Source organism: Gopherus evgoodei, chromosome 11 (genome assembly GCF_007399415.2).
Source record: "Gopherus evgoodei ecotype Sinaloan lineage chromosome 11, rGopEvg1_v1.p, whole genome shotgun sequence".
Lineage (NCBI taxonomy): Eukaryota > Metazoa > Chordata > Testudines > Testudinidae > Gopherus > Gopherus evgoodei.
The window spans coordinates 40019959-40036967 of NC_044332.1; the positions used below are offsets into that span (position 1 = coordinate 40019959).

Sequence of the window (17009 nt, forward strand, 5' to 3'; positions counted from 1 at the left end):
AAAGGGCAGAAAGAATATCCTATTTTTTTCAAATATTCTTTCCCAAGAAACACAAGCTGCCTTCCCTCCTACACATATCTGGTAGAACTGGTATTTCCATATATACAAAGTCTATAAAATTCAGGGAGGAAAAAAGACTCCCCGCAAAAATCTGTACAGAAGTAAATCTATTATTTTTCATGTAGAGGGTGAAGTATTCTCAATGAAAGTCCTACAGTAATTAAAATAAGAGTCACAAGTTCTGTATTAAGCCAAATACACATTAACTATTTGTGACGGGGCAGCCTCACCCTGCACTAGCCCCAGCAGCGTCAAACCAGTAGCTCTGATGGCAGAAGTGCTGCCCCAGCCATACTGGGCATTCTCCAAGAGAGTATAAAAGGAGGGAACTCAGCTCAGTCTGGGCTGGCGGCTGCAGGGGAAGATCCTAACCAGGAAGCTCCTGCAGAGGACCAGCCACCACCCTGGAAGTTGCCTGAAACTGAAGCTTCTCCCGGCCAGCAGGAAGCCCTACTACAGGAGGAGCCTGAGGAGGCGACGGACCCGGAGACCCATGGAGAGCTTAGGGACTCGTGGGAGACCTCAACTCTCAAGCCGGTAGGAAGTGATCCGGGGGGGTGACGGACTGGTACCTTGCCCCTGGTAAGCCTCAGCGTGTTTCAGTAGGACCCCCCCACTGAGCCAATGGCAAGGTCCTATGTTGCTGTTACAGCCGCGGGTCGGGGCCTGGCAGAGTGGGAGAGACTGGCCGCTAGGCCGCGCTGCCCTGCAACCAGGGGCAATTCTATAGACTCTGGCCGCTAGGTCGTGCTGCCCTGCAACCAGGGGCGATTCTATAAACCAGGGGTAAGCAACCTATGGCATGTGTGCCGAAGGAATCACACAAGCTGACTTTCAGTGGCACTCACACTGCCTGGGTCCTGGCCACCAGTCCGGAGGATTCTGCATTTTAATTTAATTTTAAATGAAGTTTCTTAAATATTTTAAAAACCTTATTTACATTACATACAACAATAGTTTAGTTATATATTATAGACTTAAAGAAAGAGACCTTCTAAAAACATTAACATGTATTACTGTTACATGAAACCTTAAATTAGAGTGAATAAATGAAGACTCGGCACACCACTTCTGAAAGGTTGCCAACCCCTGCTATAGACTCCGGCCACTAGGTTGCACTGCCCTGCTACCAGGGGCGTAAACCCTCACACTTTATCATCAGGTTGTGTTTGTCCTGGGATATGAAGCAATACAGAAGATCAATAATATTGTTTCTTACAGTGGTGTAACTTTATACAGGCATAGAACCAATTTACAATTTCGTTTAAATAAATATACAGAGAAAATTGTACGAAAATAGCACTGATTCAAAATTGGCACCACAATGTAACTTTATAAAGATAGCCTTACTTTAAAATTCTTTCTGAATTTGTTAAAGAAACTAAACAGCTTCTCCCATCCCAACCCTACAGTTCAGCTCTAGTTATCTAGAGGGCTGAAAATGGTATGCAGTGGATTTTAATATTAATTTCCTGAAGATATTTGCTGTAATGATGCAGACATTGTAGTCTTCTTGTCTTTCCCAGGACACACTGAAAACTAATTTGTGTCCCATTCTTGGTTATGTAGAGCATTTTAATAAAAGTAAATATAGAAGTTATGGAATGGCATGGTCTTTGTTCACTGAGTCAGAACAAGTCTGCCAAAATCTGCTTTGGCTAAACAAGGTGACCTGATCTTAGAACAAGCCCTGAACAACACAAGTCCCACAACTCATCAAAAAGTTACTGCATTCTTTTCATAAAGAAGTCACATATTTTGAATATATATTTTCTTTGTAAAGAATTTTTATTTTTTAGCTGCTACATATGTTGTGGCTTTGGAATTAACGTACCGCATAGAGACAAAAGTAGCCTTGCAAAAACCAAATACCCCTTTTCAAGTCCTGCTAATACATCCTAAACTACCAACTAGTGCTAACTTCTTCAGTATTCCTGTTGAATAGGATGTTCAGGAATATTGCCCACAAGAAAGACTTCAAAGATTCAGAAATAATTTGATTGGAAAGTGCACAGAAAGCACATGCCAGTCAACCTACAGTCTATGAGTCACACCTGCAGCACGTACAATATTCTTTGTATAAAATTTTAACAGGTCAGAAATACACTGAAAAGTGACTGCTAAATGCTCCCAAGACAGCTCTCTCTTGATGGAAGCTACCATTTTTGGATTGAGTTGTTATAATTTCAACATTATAAAAAATAAAAGTTGCTCTGTAAAAATAAACAACCTTGTATCAACCATTTAAGTAGTCAAAGGAAAAACATTTTAAAAGTGCTTTGTAATTTTTGTTTGAACATCTTTAAGGTGTTTTTGACAGAGGAAAATATTTTTAAAAGCATACAACGTTCAGAATTGAAAAAAGCAAACCATATGCTAAAGTTTTTTTTCTTTTTTTCCATTTATCAAAGCTGAGATCCAATTACTTTCTTTTTAGAAAGGAAATCTCTTGGATGTCACAGATGACACCTCTTGTCCTACATCTAGGGAAAGGTGAACTAAAAGCATTTTAACTGACAAAACCTGAGCCCAAGTTTGTTCTCTTCCATCACTAACATCCAAGACTCCATCTGCATTACAAGTTTTGCCATCTGTAAATGTAACACTAAACCAAGTTACTAGACAGTCAAGGCATGCCAAAGTTAAGCATGGCACTTAAACACTGTAAAATCTGTAGAGAGATGGAGCCTAGAGCGTTGCAGGAACAGCATTCTTCACATATTTGCTCGAGTGTTTACCTACAGCTCTATTTGAGCTAAAGACATTAGGCCAAATTCTGCTGTAAGTTACAGAAGCACAACCAATGAAGCAAAGTCTGCCACTATCAGTGTATTCAGTGGCAGACATGTTTCAACCTTGGCACTCTGATGCCCTGCCCGCTGTAGTACAGAGGTGGGCAAACTACAGCCCGCAGGACCCTCTTGCCCGGCCCCTGAGTGCCTGCCTGGGGAGGCTACTCCCCGGCCCCTTCCCCTGCTGTTCCCCCTTCCTCCGTAGCCTCAGCTCACCTCACCTCTGGTGCAATGCTCTGAGAGGCAGGGCTGCAAGCTCCTGGGGAAGCACAGCTACAGAGCCGGGTCCTGACCCGGTGCGCTATGCTGCGCAGTGGTGTGGCTGGCTCCAGCCGGGTGGCACAGCTGCCTGTCCTGGTGCTCTGGGTGGTGCAGCTGTAGTGCTGCCAGCCGCCAGTGCTCCAGGCAGCGTGGTGAAGGGGTAGGGAGCGGGGTGGTTGGATAAGGGAAGGGGCGTTCGGGGTGGTGGTCAGGGGGCAAGGGTGTGGATAGGGTGCAGGGAACAGGGAGGTTGAATGAGGCAGAGGTCCTGCGGGGGCAGTCTGGAAGGAGAGGAGAGGTCGGACGGGGTGGCGGGGGGCAGTCAGGGGCGGGAATTCCAAGGGCTGTCAGGGGACAGGGAACAGGGTGGGCTGGATGGGACAGGAGTCCCAGAGAACTGTCAGGGGCTAAGAGGCAGGAAGGGTTGGATAGGGGGCTGGGGCAGGGGCCGGGCCATGCCTGACTGTCTGGGGAGGCACAGCCTCTCCTAATCAGCCCTCCATACATTTTCAGAAACCCGATGCAGCCCTCAACCCAAAAAGTTTGCCCACCCCTGCTATACTACATAAAACATGCCTGGAACAACTAAGTTTACAGGGGACTGACACTAGTGACATTCCTCTGACCAATGTTGCCAGGAAATTTTTCTGAAAACTTTATTATAATAATATTACCAGAATGCTTCTTAGAGGATAGCACTGTTTTGTTAATACAGGTCACAGAGAGTGGAAAAAACCCAAACCTTGCCCACACTGGCCAAGGAAACTAAGCTAGAATGCTACAAGCAGTAATCATTCTTTAAACATAATTATTACTTGCAGAACCTCACCTTGAGGCCACAATCTGTTACATGCAGCCAAGACCCCTTAACTTGTACAGATTCCAATTAAATCAATAGGGCTCTGCATGGATCCAACGGTTCATTCATATGGATTAGATAACATAATGTGGACTAGACCTAAATGGTGTCTTCCAATTGCCAGTAATATTTTTCAAATCTTGCAAAAATTCAGACATGAATTATTAAAATCTGCCAACTAAGCATGCAAGCACACAAATGACACTTGCTTGGCAGGGACACCCAACTAAACAACATTAGAAAGCAGATTCAAGAACTATACATTCACTAAAGAGGGAAGTATTGGGGGGCTTTGCAAGCATTCATGATGCCAAATAATACCAATGAATTTTAAAGTGCTCTTCAGTCAGTTACCAACTCTAAAACTCTTCCATTTGGTGATAACAACAAGGAGGAATGAGGAACAATATGCAAGTGCAATTTGATCAGGGTCTGCTATGTGGTTCGACTAGCTGGTGTCAAAAGTAAACAGAAGTCTGACAAACCAGCAAATGAATATGTTAATCTGAGTTAGTTTCATTTTACAAAATAAGTTAAAGCGAGAAGTAAACAGCAGTTAAAGTAAATTTTAAAACAAATATTAGAAAATTATTTATTGATGGAGACTAATGCATTTGTGGAGTAACTTATTAAGCTAAGTTGTCAAGACAAAAAAACAGGATGGTCTTTGAAGAAATATTAATAAGGATATGTAATCTTGCAGAAGATGAAGTATCAAAAAAGGGACAAGTGGATTTAACTCATTCTCCAAAAAACATTTTTAAAAATTATACTCCTCTATTAAAACTGAACACATAAAGTCATTATATACATACATTTCACTTTTCTCTAACTGTATTAATTGTTCAATAAGTCTTTTGGCTTTACCTCCCAAAGTGCTTTGAAATCCTTCTGCTCAATTCGAAGGAGCTCACTGTATTCCCTGGTAACAATAGTAGCATGGCGAGGGGTGTTATCCAGAATTGACTCTCCAAAAGCGGTTCCTATTCCCAGAGTACATATTGTCACAGCATCCTTTGAATCAAAAAGAAGGACATGCATTAAATTCCTGGCTTTTGAAGTGGTTTGTAGTTTTATATCACTTATCAGCTGATTATGCTACACAGCACAGCCTTAGATTCTTAATTAATTTTCTAGGATAAGCATTTTAACACTGGAGTGGAAGGATAGGGCTGGGTTGGTCCAGTGGCGCAGGAAGCCTTGATTTCAGAATGCACATAGGACTTCTGTTTTCCCTGCTCACTAGCTGGATCAGATCTGCCTTGCAAACTACACCACACAGGAGTCACTACCACCTTTGGAAGAAAAAGTCATGATCTCTAGTCATGTATCCCTTTAGGTAGCTGTGATGATGAGTGTGAAGTTAACCATATTTCTATGAAGAATATGGAGTGTGTGATATGAATGACATAACTGAGATATACTTTTTACAAGATGGCTCATTTAAGATATCATTGGAAAGGTTATGATTTACTGAATGCGATTATCCAATTTGTGTACACATATCATTTCTGTATCTAGAGTTAGGAATATTGATTATGTAACAATTACAACTGCATGTGTACTTGGGGGGAACCTACCAGACAGTAGGCAATCACCCTGAACGACCCAATAGGAAGAACCAATAAGACTGTGAAGATTCTAATCTCTCTCCTTCCTAAGAGATGTAGCTGTGACACTACCAGGTCAGGTGATAAGACCACTTGATACAAAATACCATCTTGGACACTGCTGGTACTTTTCCTCTGTAGGGGGGTGGGGATCAAACAAAGGATTCCTTCTTTAGGTAAATCTTTTAAGGGCTGGGGAGGGGGCTGATCTTGACTTTCCTCCATTGCCTACCCAAGAAGAAGGACTGCTGAAAGAACCTGAAAGGACAAAGGAACTAACCTGAAGGGAAATGCAGGGGTGAGTCCAGACTGAGACAGGGGTCCACTCTGTAAGAGGAAATAACTGGAACTCTGAGCTACAGAAACTCTGCATCCTGCCTAATTCAACATTTAGGGTGAGAAATTACATTTTGTAACCTGTTTTTTTTTTAGTTAATCAAGCTTAGTTTGAGTGTTTTGCTTTATTTGCTTAGTAATCTGCTTTATCCCTTATAATCACTTAAAATCTGTCTTTTGTAGTTAATAAACTTATTTCTTGTTTATAACATAACCCAGTTTGTGCAATTCATATCTGGGGGTGGGCGGCCAAGGAGCTGTGCATCGCTCTCTTCACATTGAGGGAGAGGGTGAATTTTTGTGAGCTTGCGCTATGCAGATTTTTGAATACAGAGCAAGAAAATATACCTTTGGGTCTGCACTCCAAGGGAGGTGGGCACTTGGTGCTGGAGCAAGTCCCTTAAGCTGAGTCTTCCCAGAGCTGACCTCAGTCTCTGTGTCTTTCTGCAGCTGGGTGTGGCCCTGCCTGTGCGTGTGCTAGTGGAGGCTTACAAGCCCAGCTCAGCAGGACAGTGTAAAGGGGGCCCAGGCTGGCGGAACAGGCAGGCTCAGTGGTATCAGGTAGCACCTTAAAGGGAGGAAAACCTGTCACTGAGGCGTAGTCGAGAAGGATTTTGTGCACCGTTTATTGTTATGAGACACTGGTGGTGATTTTAAGTAAGTTTTAAGTGTGCTGGCTAGAGAACAGACAAAGTGGTTACTGGTTTGTTATTTTCTGTTTGCTTATTTCAAGCAAGAGAAGTAAGAACAGGGAAAGCATAAAAGCGACTGAAAGTGAAACTACCAAAGAGTTGGAGCTCTATAGATTGCAAGTAGAAGAAAGCGAAAAAATGCATAAGAGACAGTTAGAATTGAAACAGATGGAAATTGATGAGCAAGAGGCAGCCCACCAGAGAGCCACAGAAGCAGAAGCAGACAGGCAGAAAAATGCCCTGGAACTGAAAGACAAAGAAATGAAGCATAAACTGGCCGTAATGGAGTGGAGGAGACAGAACCCCCCCAGGAGCTCCACTTCTCCAAAAATTCACAAGTGGAAGCGCTTGTGTCCAGCATACAGCAAATATGGGGACATTGCTGAATACGTCATCATCACCTTTGAGAGGCTGTGCATGCTCCATGCAATTCCTGAGGATCAAAAGATGACGACTTTGGTTGTAAAATTTAATGGGAGAGCTCTGGACATATTCAATAAGATGCCAATTAGTGATGCTTCAAGCTACAGTAAATTTAAGGAATTGGTTTTGAAACAGTTTCAGTTTACCCCTGAAACTTTCAGAGTAAAATTTAGATGCGGTAAGAGAGGGGCTGGATTAAGTAATGTGACTTATATGAACCAAATGAGAGATGTACTGAATAAGTGGGTAACGGAAAAAGGTATTATAAGCTTTGAAGCAATGTGCGATTTGTTGCTCAGGAACAGTTCCTGACTATGTCTAATGATGATGTAAAACTTTGTTTATGGGCTAAAAAGGTAGAGGAGGTCGAAGAACTTGCAACTTTTGCAGATAAATTTTAACAATCCCAATCACCAATTAGGAATAAATCACAGGAAGAGGGGTTAAAGTTTGGTGGGAAGTAAGGTCCTCATTTACCCCTGGGATGAAGGAGGGTGGATGGGAGGCTGGACACTCACCTCCCCAAGTTCACTCCTCCAGTCCTTGTCCCAAATCTCCTGTAAAACCAGAAGAGCCGAGAAGGTACTATCATTGTAATTCCACTGAGCGCCTGAGGAATAAATGCCCTGCGCTGAGTGGAAACAAGCAGCAGGTAACTCATGGAAATGCTGCTACCAAGAGCACAGCATATCAGAGGGGTAGCTGTGTTAATCTGTATCCACAAAAACAATGAGGAGCCTGGTGGCACCTTAAAGACTAACAGATTTATTTGGACTACATCCACCCTGACTAAATTGGCCTTCAACATTGGTTCTCCACTTGTATGGAAACTCTCTTCTCTTCATGTGCCAATATATATTTATGCCTGTTTCTGTAATTTTCACTCCATGCATCTGAATAAGTGGGTTTTCTACCCACGAAAGTTTATGCACAAATAAATCCCTTAGTCTTTAAGGTGCCACCGGACTTCTTGTCATTTTTCCAGAGCGCAGAGGCACATCAGGCAATTGCCACTTATCATACAGGGTTTTTTAAGATTGACACTGCACAGCTACGCAGTAAGCACCTGACAGCCTTTAGAGTAAATGGCAGAGAATTCCCTGACTGGAGAAATACTGGTGCAGAAATTTCTGTGGTCAGGAGAGACCTGGTTCAGGAGAAAGACATTCTGCCAGGACAGCTGGCAGAGCCTTTGTTAGTAGGAGGTCGCAAAATTCTTATGCCTTTGGCTAACATGCACATGGAAACTGGGGCTCTGCAAGCTGAATTGCCTGTTGTTGTGGTTCCTCATAATCCTACAATAATTCTTTTGGGTAAAAAATTTTTTAATGTGGCTCAGGCTGTCCAGAGCTCTGTCAGCAGCAAGAAAGAATCTTGTGCTGAAGCCCCAGAGAGAAAGAACCAAGCTACAGAAACTGCTGAGGAAATGGGAGAGTTTCTCTAATTCCTCTGCAGCCCTGCAAAACAGTTTGCTACAAAGGAATGGGAGTGGGTAAAACCAGTTCCTGTCCGGTGGCTATCCCCTCAGGGGATAGGAGTGTTTTGCCTGATGGTAGGGAGTCTGTCCAGGTTGCTGGCTGCCAGGAAGTGGCAGTTAAGCAAGGAACAGAACTCACTCTAAAATGCATAGAAAAATGTGTCCTAGCAGAAAGCCCAAAGGAAAAAAGTGTTGGAATCCTAGAGACTGCTGCGGTGGGTGCAGATTCCATGGACTCTAACTGGAGGCAAACCCAATTCGAGGAGAGAGGAGGGTACAAAGCTTACCAGTGAAGGTCTGTTCTGGCTGTTAGTTGTTAGCCCACAGCTGACAGGGGATAGATTCCATTCTAGGGAGCACAGGGGGTTGCGCCCTAGAAGGGGGCCCAGCCTGGTGGAACAGGTGGGCTCAGTGGTATCCCAGCACATCAGGTGGCACCTTAAAGGGGGGCAACGTGTTACAATGAGATCCTTTAAAAATGACAGGGGTGATCAGAAGGTAACTAGGAGAGAAAAGGCAATTCTTGTATCTAAAGTTTCTGCCCTTTCTAGGCTGCTGTGAGCAGAAGGAATATTTGACTGCAACTTTTTTTTCTTAACAAAGTCATCTTCCAATAATAATGGATTTATATCCTCTTGTATGTATAATATATTTGTCTATCTTTCAAGGTCTGATGGCAGTGCCCTCTATAAATCAAATCAATTCATGGCCTTTCGACTGAGACTTACAGTAAATCTGCCAGTGGTTTAGTACATTAGAAATTAGACTAAAACTATAAACTCATTTTACACAGATCAGGCATTTTAAGGTAACAAGTCCAGAACAACTGGGAATGGATTCAGATTAATAACTATGGTCCCCAAACTGCAGTGAAATCCACTTCAATGACTTCAGTGGGTGAGATTCCACATGAGCACAGGAAGCCACTCACATGGATCTCATTGTAAGATCAGGGCCTTAGAACTGAAAAGACCCATAGTCCAGTCTCCTTAACCATCCAGTCCCCTGGGATAGTTCTGACATAAATGACATGACTGCAGCAAAACAAAAGCAGAGTACTAGAAATGAAGGCCCCAAATCAATCAATAGTCTGATTAAAAAAATGCATATACTGTGGTTTACTGGGGAAACATACAAAAAGACAGAGAAAATGTAAAGCTCATTTTACCTGACATCACGTTAATAACATAGTTTGATTTAATTCTAAAATTTAGGATTCTTGCAATGGACACAAAATATAATCAGTAATTTCTGGCAATGTACCTACTTCTTGCCCATGGCTCATAAACCAGGGGACATTCATAAGCATATTTCAGCATCATTCTCTGTGCTTAAAATTGCATTGTTTTCCTTTCATGCATCTAATACGTGATAATAGGCAAATGTTATTAAGACCAAGTGGTTCTGTAATCACATTACAAAGACAAATATCCATAATAGTCCAGTTCCCTGAACCATGGCAAATTGCTTTTGTACAGATATTTCCATATAAAATTATATAGTCAGAAAAATAAAATAAGTATAGTCTTGGAAAAGAATTAAGGATCTAGGAAAAAATTTAACAACTGTTGGTAATACATTTTCCAGGAAGGCAACCGTGAGCAGTTGTGGGGGAGGGTGTGTGGGAGAGAGCATATAGGATTCTATAGATAGTGGTTACACAGCAGTCCAATTATACCCAGAGACAACGTCTCTCTCTAGACAAAGCTTTGTATGATGTTTTTAGAGGTGACGTCCTGTAACAATCCAACCATTATCAAACAATGCACTCAAATGGAGGTACAAAGAAATGCCTTTATTGTCCATACTGATTTTGTTCTCAAGGACTCCGATACTCTCAGCTTTATTTATTAAATTCAGTAAATGGCTTCTGTTTTGTCCTTACTGCAGAAATAAATTCATAGAATCAGGGCCAGCTCCAGGCCCCAGCGCGCCAAGCGCGTGCTTGGGGCGGCATGCCACGGGGGGCGCTCTGCCGGTTGCCGGGAGGGCAGCAGGCGGCTCCGGTGGACCTCCCGCAGGCATGCCTGTGGAGGGTCCGCTGGTCCCGCAGCTCCAGTGGAGCATCCGCAGGCACGCCTGCGGGAGGTCTACCGGAGCCGCGGGACCGGCAAAGCAGCAGAGCGCTCCCCGCGACTTGCCGCTGTGCTTGCGGCGACGAAATGGCTAGAGCCGGCCCTGCATAGAATGGAAGAAATAGAAACTTTCCAATTAGACAGATTATGAACAACATTTACATCTATTACTCTCTTTACCCCTCAAAAATAGAAAAAAAACCTCTCCACATTTTGGGGGTTTCAGCAATGAAAGGAAAGACTTGTTAAAACCAGACTAGATGAAGGATAGACAGGGACATGTGTTTGTTAAGGAGTCACTTTCTAAGAGACCTTTTGATGAGGCAGCTGTTCACCCTGAGAAATAAATTAACGCCATAGGTTTTCAGGTCAAGGAGCCTGAGGAATCATGTGTTCATAAAAGAAAAGTCCAGGATTCTGTCAAGTGAAAGTTCTTTCAACTTTTCTCTAGCCATCATTTCTCTACATGAGAAGTGGTTTCTCTGAGCCAGTTAGGGAGCAAGCCCATCTCGCTTCTTCAAGGCTTCAGAGTCCCATTTTTTCCCCCTGCTCTCTGTTTATATATCTCCCATCCCCTAGGAACACTTCCTATTAGGCCTGTTAACATTACACTCAAGGATCTCCTGCTGTTCATGTAGACTATCTTGAGGATTGTGGCAGCTAGAAGCTCAGGCTGCTGTTCCCCTCTGAAATCCCAGAAGCAGCAGGAGGTTCTGTCTGCCAGGTACCAGCCAAGGTTCACATAGTTATTTAAAAGGAAGAAGTATTAAGGACTTGGAAAGATATGTTTGTTCCCATTGCTGTATGTTCTTTGCACACACTGTGAAATCAGAGAGAGTTCAGGTCGCAGACTATGTACTTAGGTTCACTGCATTTCAGTGGCAGGTTTAAGACTCGTGATGAAAGATGTTGTTTCAAATATCCTCAGTTATAACAGAGCTGTAATAACATCCTATGGAACTGATCAGAATCACAAATTTAAACCCTCAAACACCAGACATCTACAATGTATGCTCCTCCCCTTCTTCTGGAACATCCTTTTTCAAACATGGCAGACTGTAGTGTGCACAAGGGAATTACTTATTCCCTAAGGTCCAAATTCTGCCACCCTCATTCATATGGAGTAGTGCCTTTCTGTGTGAGCAATCTCACAGAAGGAGAGAATGAGAAAGAGAAAAATAATTTTGTGGGAATAGAAGAGGTTTTGGGGTTTTTTTAATTAGAAAGTTAATTTTATTCAGTGTTTTGAATCTATGATGGAAAGGTGATTTGGTTGTTTCAGTTAAAAAAAATTGGATTATTATTTCCCCACCCTTTCCACATTCATTCTGATGAATATACAAATATGTATTTTTAAAGGTGAATTGTTAAAAACACCTTGGCTTGCTGACTATTTCAGGTTTACTTCAAGCCAAGTTTCCTTATATAATCAGAGAAACTAAAGGATATAAATGAACCAGAAGAATCTGTATTATGAAGGAACATTCCTGTAGTATCACCCACATAAAAATACATTTAAACTGCTAAGAAGCTCTTGCCCAGCTACTGGCTTATCTGTAAGAGCTAAGGTGGCAATGATTTTCCATATTAGAATAGCAGTTCATCAGTATATGGTCATTGTGAAAAAACTGTTAGGGAAATACTCTTTATATGAGGAAAGGTAATTTGCGTTGGGAGATCATCATGTTTCTTAGAAGCACTATTTCTCTTCTAGTTTCCAATTAAAATATTTACATACCACACCAACTGGGCTACTTACATAGTTAACGCAGAAGCCAGCAAAGGGCACGTGTCACATATGCATAATCATATTTTCCAAAGAAAGATGGCTTGAGAAGATAGTTTTAATATTTCATAGGAAAATTAGGCAAAGATCTCATACACTTTGCTCAAGTGTAGCAAGCATGGTTTAAACAGAAGTCTAAAAAGTCCTAAAATTCTGGTAATGCACAGATAAGCAAATGTCTAAAAATTCACATTTAAACAGAAACTACATGAAAGTTTCTTGTAGTTCCAAATAGTCTGTTATCACATACATATATATACACACATATATATACACACACACAGAGATATACACATATATCTCATAATGACTGTTTCATTTACACTAGAGCAAGCAGTCCCTTATAAAAATCAAAGAATTATAAAAATGTAGCACTAAAAGGGACCTGAAGGAGAAAAAAAAAAAGTCAAGTCCAGCCCCTACACTGAGGCAGGAAGACGTAAACCTACACCATCCTTTACAGGTATATGTCCAAACTGTTCTTAAAAACCTCCAGCGATGGGGATTCTACAACCTCCCTTTGACACCCATTCCAAAGCTTAACTATCCTTATAGTCAAAACATTCTTCCTGTTATTTAACCTGAATTTTCCTGGCGTCAAATTAAATCCATTACTTCTTGTCCTACTTTCAGTGGACATGGAGAACCATTGATCAACTATGTTAAGGGCTGTTATTAAGAAGACAATGAAGACTCCCCCTCTGGTAATCTTAGACTTAAGTCTGAAGACTAAACATGCCCAGTTTGTTTGTTTGTTTTTTAAAAACCTTTCCTCATAGGTCAGGTTTTCTAAACCTTTGATCATTTTTGTTGCTCTTCTCTGGACTCTTTTCAGTTTGTCCACATTTTTCCTACAGTGTGGGGCCCAGAACTGTACACTGTACTCCAGCTAAGGTCTCACTACTGCTGGATAGGACAATTACCTCCCTTGTCTTACGTACAACCCAGAATGGTATTAGCCATTTTCACAATACATCACATTGTGACTCATTCAATTTGTGATCCACTAAAAACTCCAGATCCTTTTCAGCAGTAATACCACCTAGCCAACTATTCCCCATTTTGTAGCTGTGCATCTGATTTTTCCTTCTTAAGTGCTTTGCACTTTTCTTTATTTATCATCATCTTGTTGATTTCAGATCAATTCTTCAATTCATCGAAGTCATTTTGAATTTTAACCCAGTCCTCCAATGTCCTTGTAACTTCTCCCATGTTGATATCATCTGCAAATTTTCTATGCATACTTTCCACTCCATTATCCAAGTAATTAATGAATATATTGACTAGTACTGGATCCACGACTGTGGGACCTCACTAGATACAGACAGTTTGACAGAGAACCATTGAGCACTACTCTTTGAGTACTGTCTTTGAACCTGTTGTCTACCCACATTATAGTAATTTCATCTAGACTACATTTCCATAGTTTGCTTTGAGAATGTCATGTGAGACTGTGTCAAAAGCCTTACTAAAAAATCAAGACACATCATCTACTGCTTCCTCCTACTCACTAAGTCAGTGACCTTGTGAAAGAAAGAAATTAGGTTGGTTTGGCATAATTTGGTCTTGGCAAAGCCATGCTGCCTATTCCTTACAATCCTGTTATTCTTTAGGTGCTTATGATCGATGTGCCTCCCCTACTTTGGTCTGCCAAGCCCTCATCCCTCATCCCTCATCGTTTAAATTCCACCTGTAAATTCACTTCTCTGAAGCCTACAATAAGCAATTGAGTTATTTTCACTATTTTTAACTTGACACATGGTCTTTAAAATTCCACCAAAATGCATATAAGCCTTAAACTTAGTAACTGTGGCCCAATCCTGCATTCTGAGTCATGCCGATGGACTGCAGCAGGATCAGGGCCTACGTGACTTTTTTGCAGATATCTTAGCCCTTCACTGCCCCATTTCCTCCATTGTGTCTTGTCCACATTAAAATTGTAAGCATTTGTGGGAAGAGTTAGTGAGTCCAATCCTGTGTCCACTGAAGTCAATGAAAAAGCTCAATAGTGCAAGATCAGGCTGGCCCAGTGTCTTTTTATGTCTGCTGTTATGAGTTCAGCACTTTGTGGCAATAAAAAACAAAATAATAATAAAGATGATCCTAAATGGCTGCTTAGAGGCCTTCTCTTATCAAAAACTTACTCACAGCTTCATTTTGAGGCATTGCAGTTGTGACACTTGAAAAACTGCCTATTTTTAAAGGGAGTTAACAAATTTATAGTAGGTAGAGGTTTCCTGTGTGTTTCTATAGCACCCAGCTCAATAGGGCCTTGATTATGATGGAGGCCTTTGGGTGCTATCACAGTACAAATTAAAAACATTGTAGGAAAAAAAAATTGTGCACAGAATCCATTTACAGCACTGAGAAAGGACCTTATTCTACCAAACTCATAACAAGTCCAGGAAGTTGTTTTCGCTGATCCCGTGTACAAGTGTTATCAGGGTAGATGCAACTACCTAACCCATAAAAGAAGGGAATAAATGGAGTAGGGACAGGGGCAAGAAAATCCATTGCAAATTCTTCCATCCCTTCCAGTGTGATACTTTTATCACTAAAACAGAGACATCCTCTTCCGTTTCTTACACATTGCTGAACACACAGTCAAAACTTAAACAATTTGTGCGGAAATGCCCATATACCGCTCAACATTTACTGGACATGTAATTCTGACACTTTTCTGCATTGTAATTGTCTTGCCCCATTTTAATGACAAGTGAAATTATTGCAGAAGTAGGGAGCAGCTAGCATCTCTTTCTGTCACAGAGACAGAATTACTATTAACAGAGAAATCTATTCTGGTTAAAACTCAACAAATGAACAGATTAAATAGCTGGATGAGATTTTTAAACTAGTCATTTTGGTATGAAATATTCTAGGTTCCCTCAGAAGCTAATTTCTCTTGTTTCTTTTGTATTCTAACACTGCCCTCTTGTGATACACTATAGTTCTGCACATATTAAGATAGCTTAATACTATCCCAACTCAGGTAAAACAAGACATTTTACCTGTCAAATCCTAAATTTGTGTTTTTCCTGTTATCTCTAACATCTAAATCAATGTGGGAAATACCTTGTTTCAATAAAATAGAAAAGAATCAGGAATTTCAACACCATATAGTTGAGTTCCCATCTTGCTGGTAGTAGTTAACATCATCAACGTCTACTACAAAAGAAACACAGAGCCTGTTCAGGTGTTAACTAAGTAAAAAGAAGAGCTGATTATCCCATTTTAAATTAAAATTGTTGATTTGCCATGTTTAAGTCTATGCTGATATCTTTTTCCAATGAGATTACAAGTTTGGTTGATAAAAGGGAGTTATGTTGATGTAGTGTACAGCGCTACATTTAGATTTCTGTAAGGTGTTTGACTTGGAATCACACAACATTTTGATTAAAAACTAAAATATAATGTTAACCTGGCACATATTAAACAATTAAAAGCTAACTGATAGGTCTCAAAAGTCATGGTAAATGGGGGAATCATCATCCAACAGGTGTTTTTCTGAGGGGCCCTACAGGAACTGGTTCTTAGCCCTATATTATTTAACAATTTTATTAACATCCTAGAAGAAAACATAAATCACCACTGATAATGTTTGTAGATGACAGAAAAATTGGGGGAAATTGTACATAATGAAGAGGACAGGTCACTGATATAGAGCAATCCAGATCACTTAGTTAGCTGGGTGCAAGCAAACATTTTAATGCAGCTAAATGTAAATGCATAAATTTAGGAACAAAGAATGTGTAGGCCATGCTTACGGGATGGGGGATTCTGTCATGGGAAGCAGTTACTCTAAAAAAGATACAGGGGTCCTGGTGGATAGCCAGTTGAACCACGGGCCCCAGGTTGCCCACCATTGCCTTATAATGACAGAATCAAAAGAGCTCAATCTATTTAGCTTAACAAAGAGAAGGCTAAGGGGTGACTAGATGACAGTCTATATGGGGAACAAATATTTAATAATGGTCTCTTCAATCTAGCAGAGAAAGATATAAACGCGATCCAATGGCTGAAGGCTGAAGCTAGCCAAATTCACCCTGGAAAGAAGATCCATTTTTAACAGTGGAAGTAATTAACATTGTAATAATTTACCAAGGGTCATAGTGGATTCGCCATCACTGGTAATTTTAAAAATCAAGATTGGATTTTTTTTCTGAAAGATACACTCTAGGAATTTTTCGGGGGAAGTTCTATGGCTTGTGTTATACCAAAGGTCAGAGTAGATCAGTGATTTTCAACCTTTTTTCATTTGTGGACACCTAAACATTTTCAAATAGTGGTGCAGACCCCTTTGGGAGATAGTCTGCAGACCATAGGTTAAAAACCACTGAACTAGATGATCACAATGGTCTCTTTCGTGCGTGGAATCTATGGATCTATATTCTGTCAGTGATAGACTCATAGACTTTAAGGTCAGAAGGGACTGGGATAATAAATGGTTTGTTGTTGTTTTTAACCAAAAAAATTTCCAGCTCACATTTAAAGATCATAATCAGAAATGAGAAAAACATAATCCCAAATCATAAGTGAATCATATAAGTTTACTAGTATCTGCCATTTGATTGTCTTTATAGGGGAAGCCAGTCAGCTAGAGTGCACAGGAATATTACTTAGATTTTAAAAATCCTGAAT

The 17009-nt window shown here is 40.9% G+C and overlaps 1 protein-coding gene across 3 annotated transcripts in view; it reads right to left on the reverse strand.

Moving 5' to 3' along the window:
* RAPGEF4 (Rap guanine nucleotide exchange factor 4) overlaps nucleotides 1–17009 on the reverse strand; it is a 227608-nt gene that overhangs the window by 174323 nt on the left and 36276 nt on the right. For all 3 annotated transcript variants that reach the window (XM_030580527.1, XM_030580526.1, XM_030580525.1), the window contains one exon: nucleotides 4840–4986. In XM_030580527.1, the coding sequence (XP_030436387.1) occupies nucleotides 4840–4986 (147 nt within the window). The remainder of the gene's footprint in view (nucleotides 1–4839; nucleotides 4987–17009) is intronic.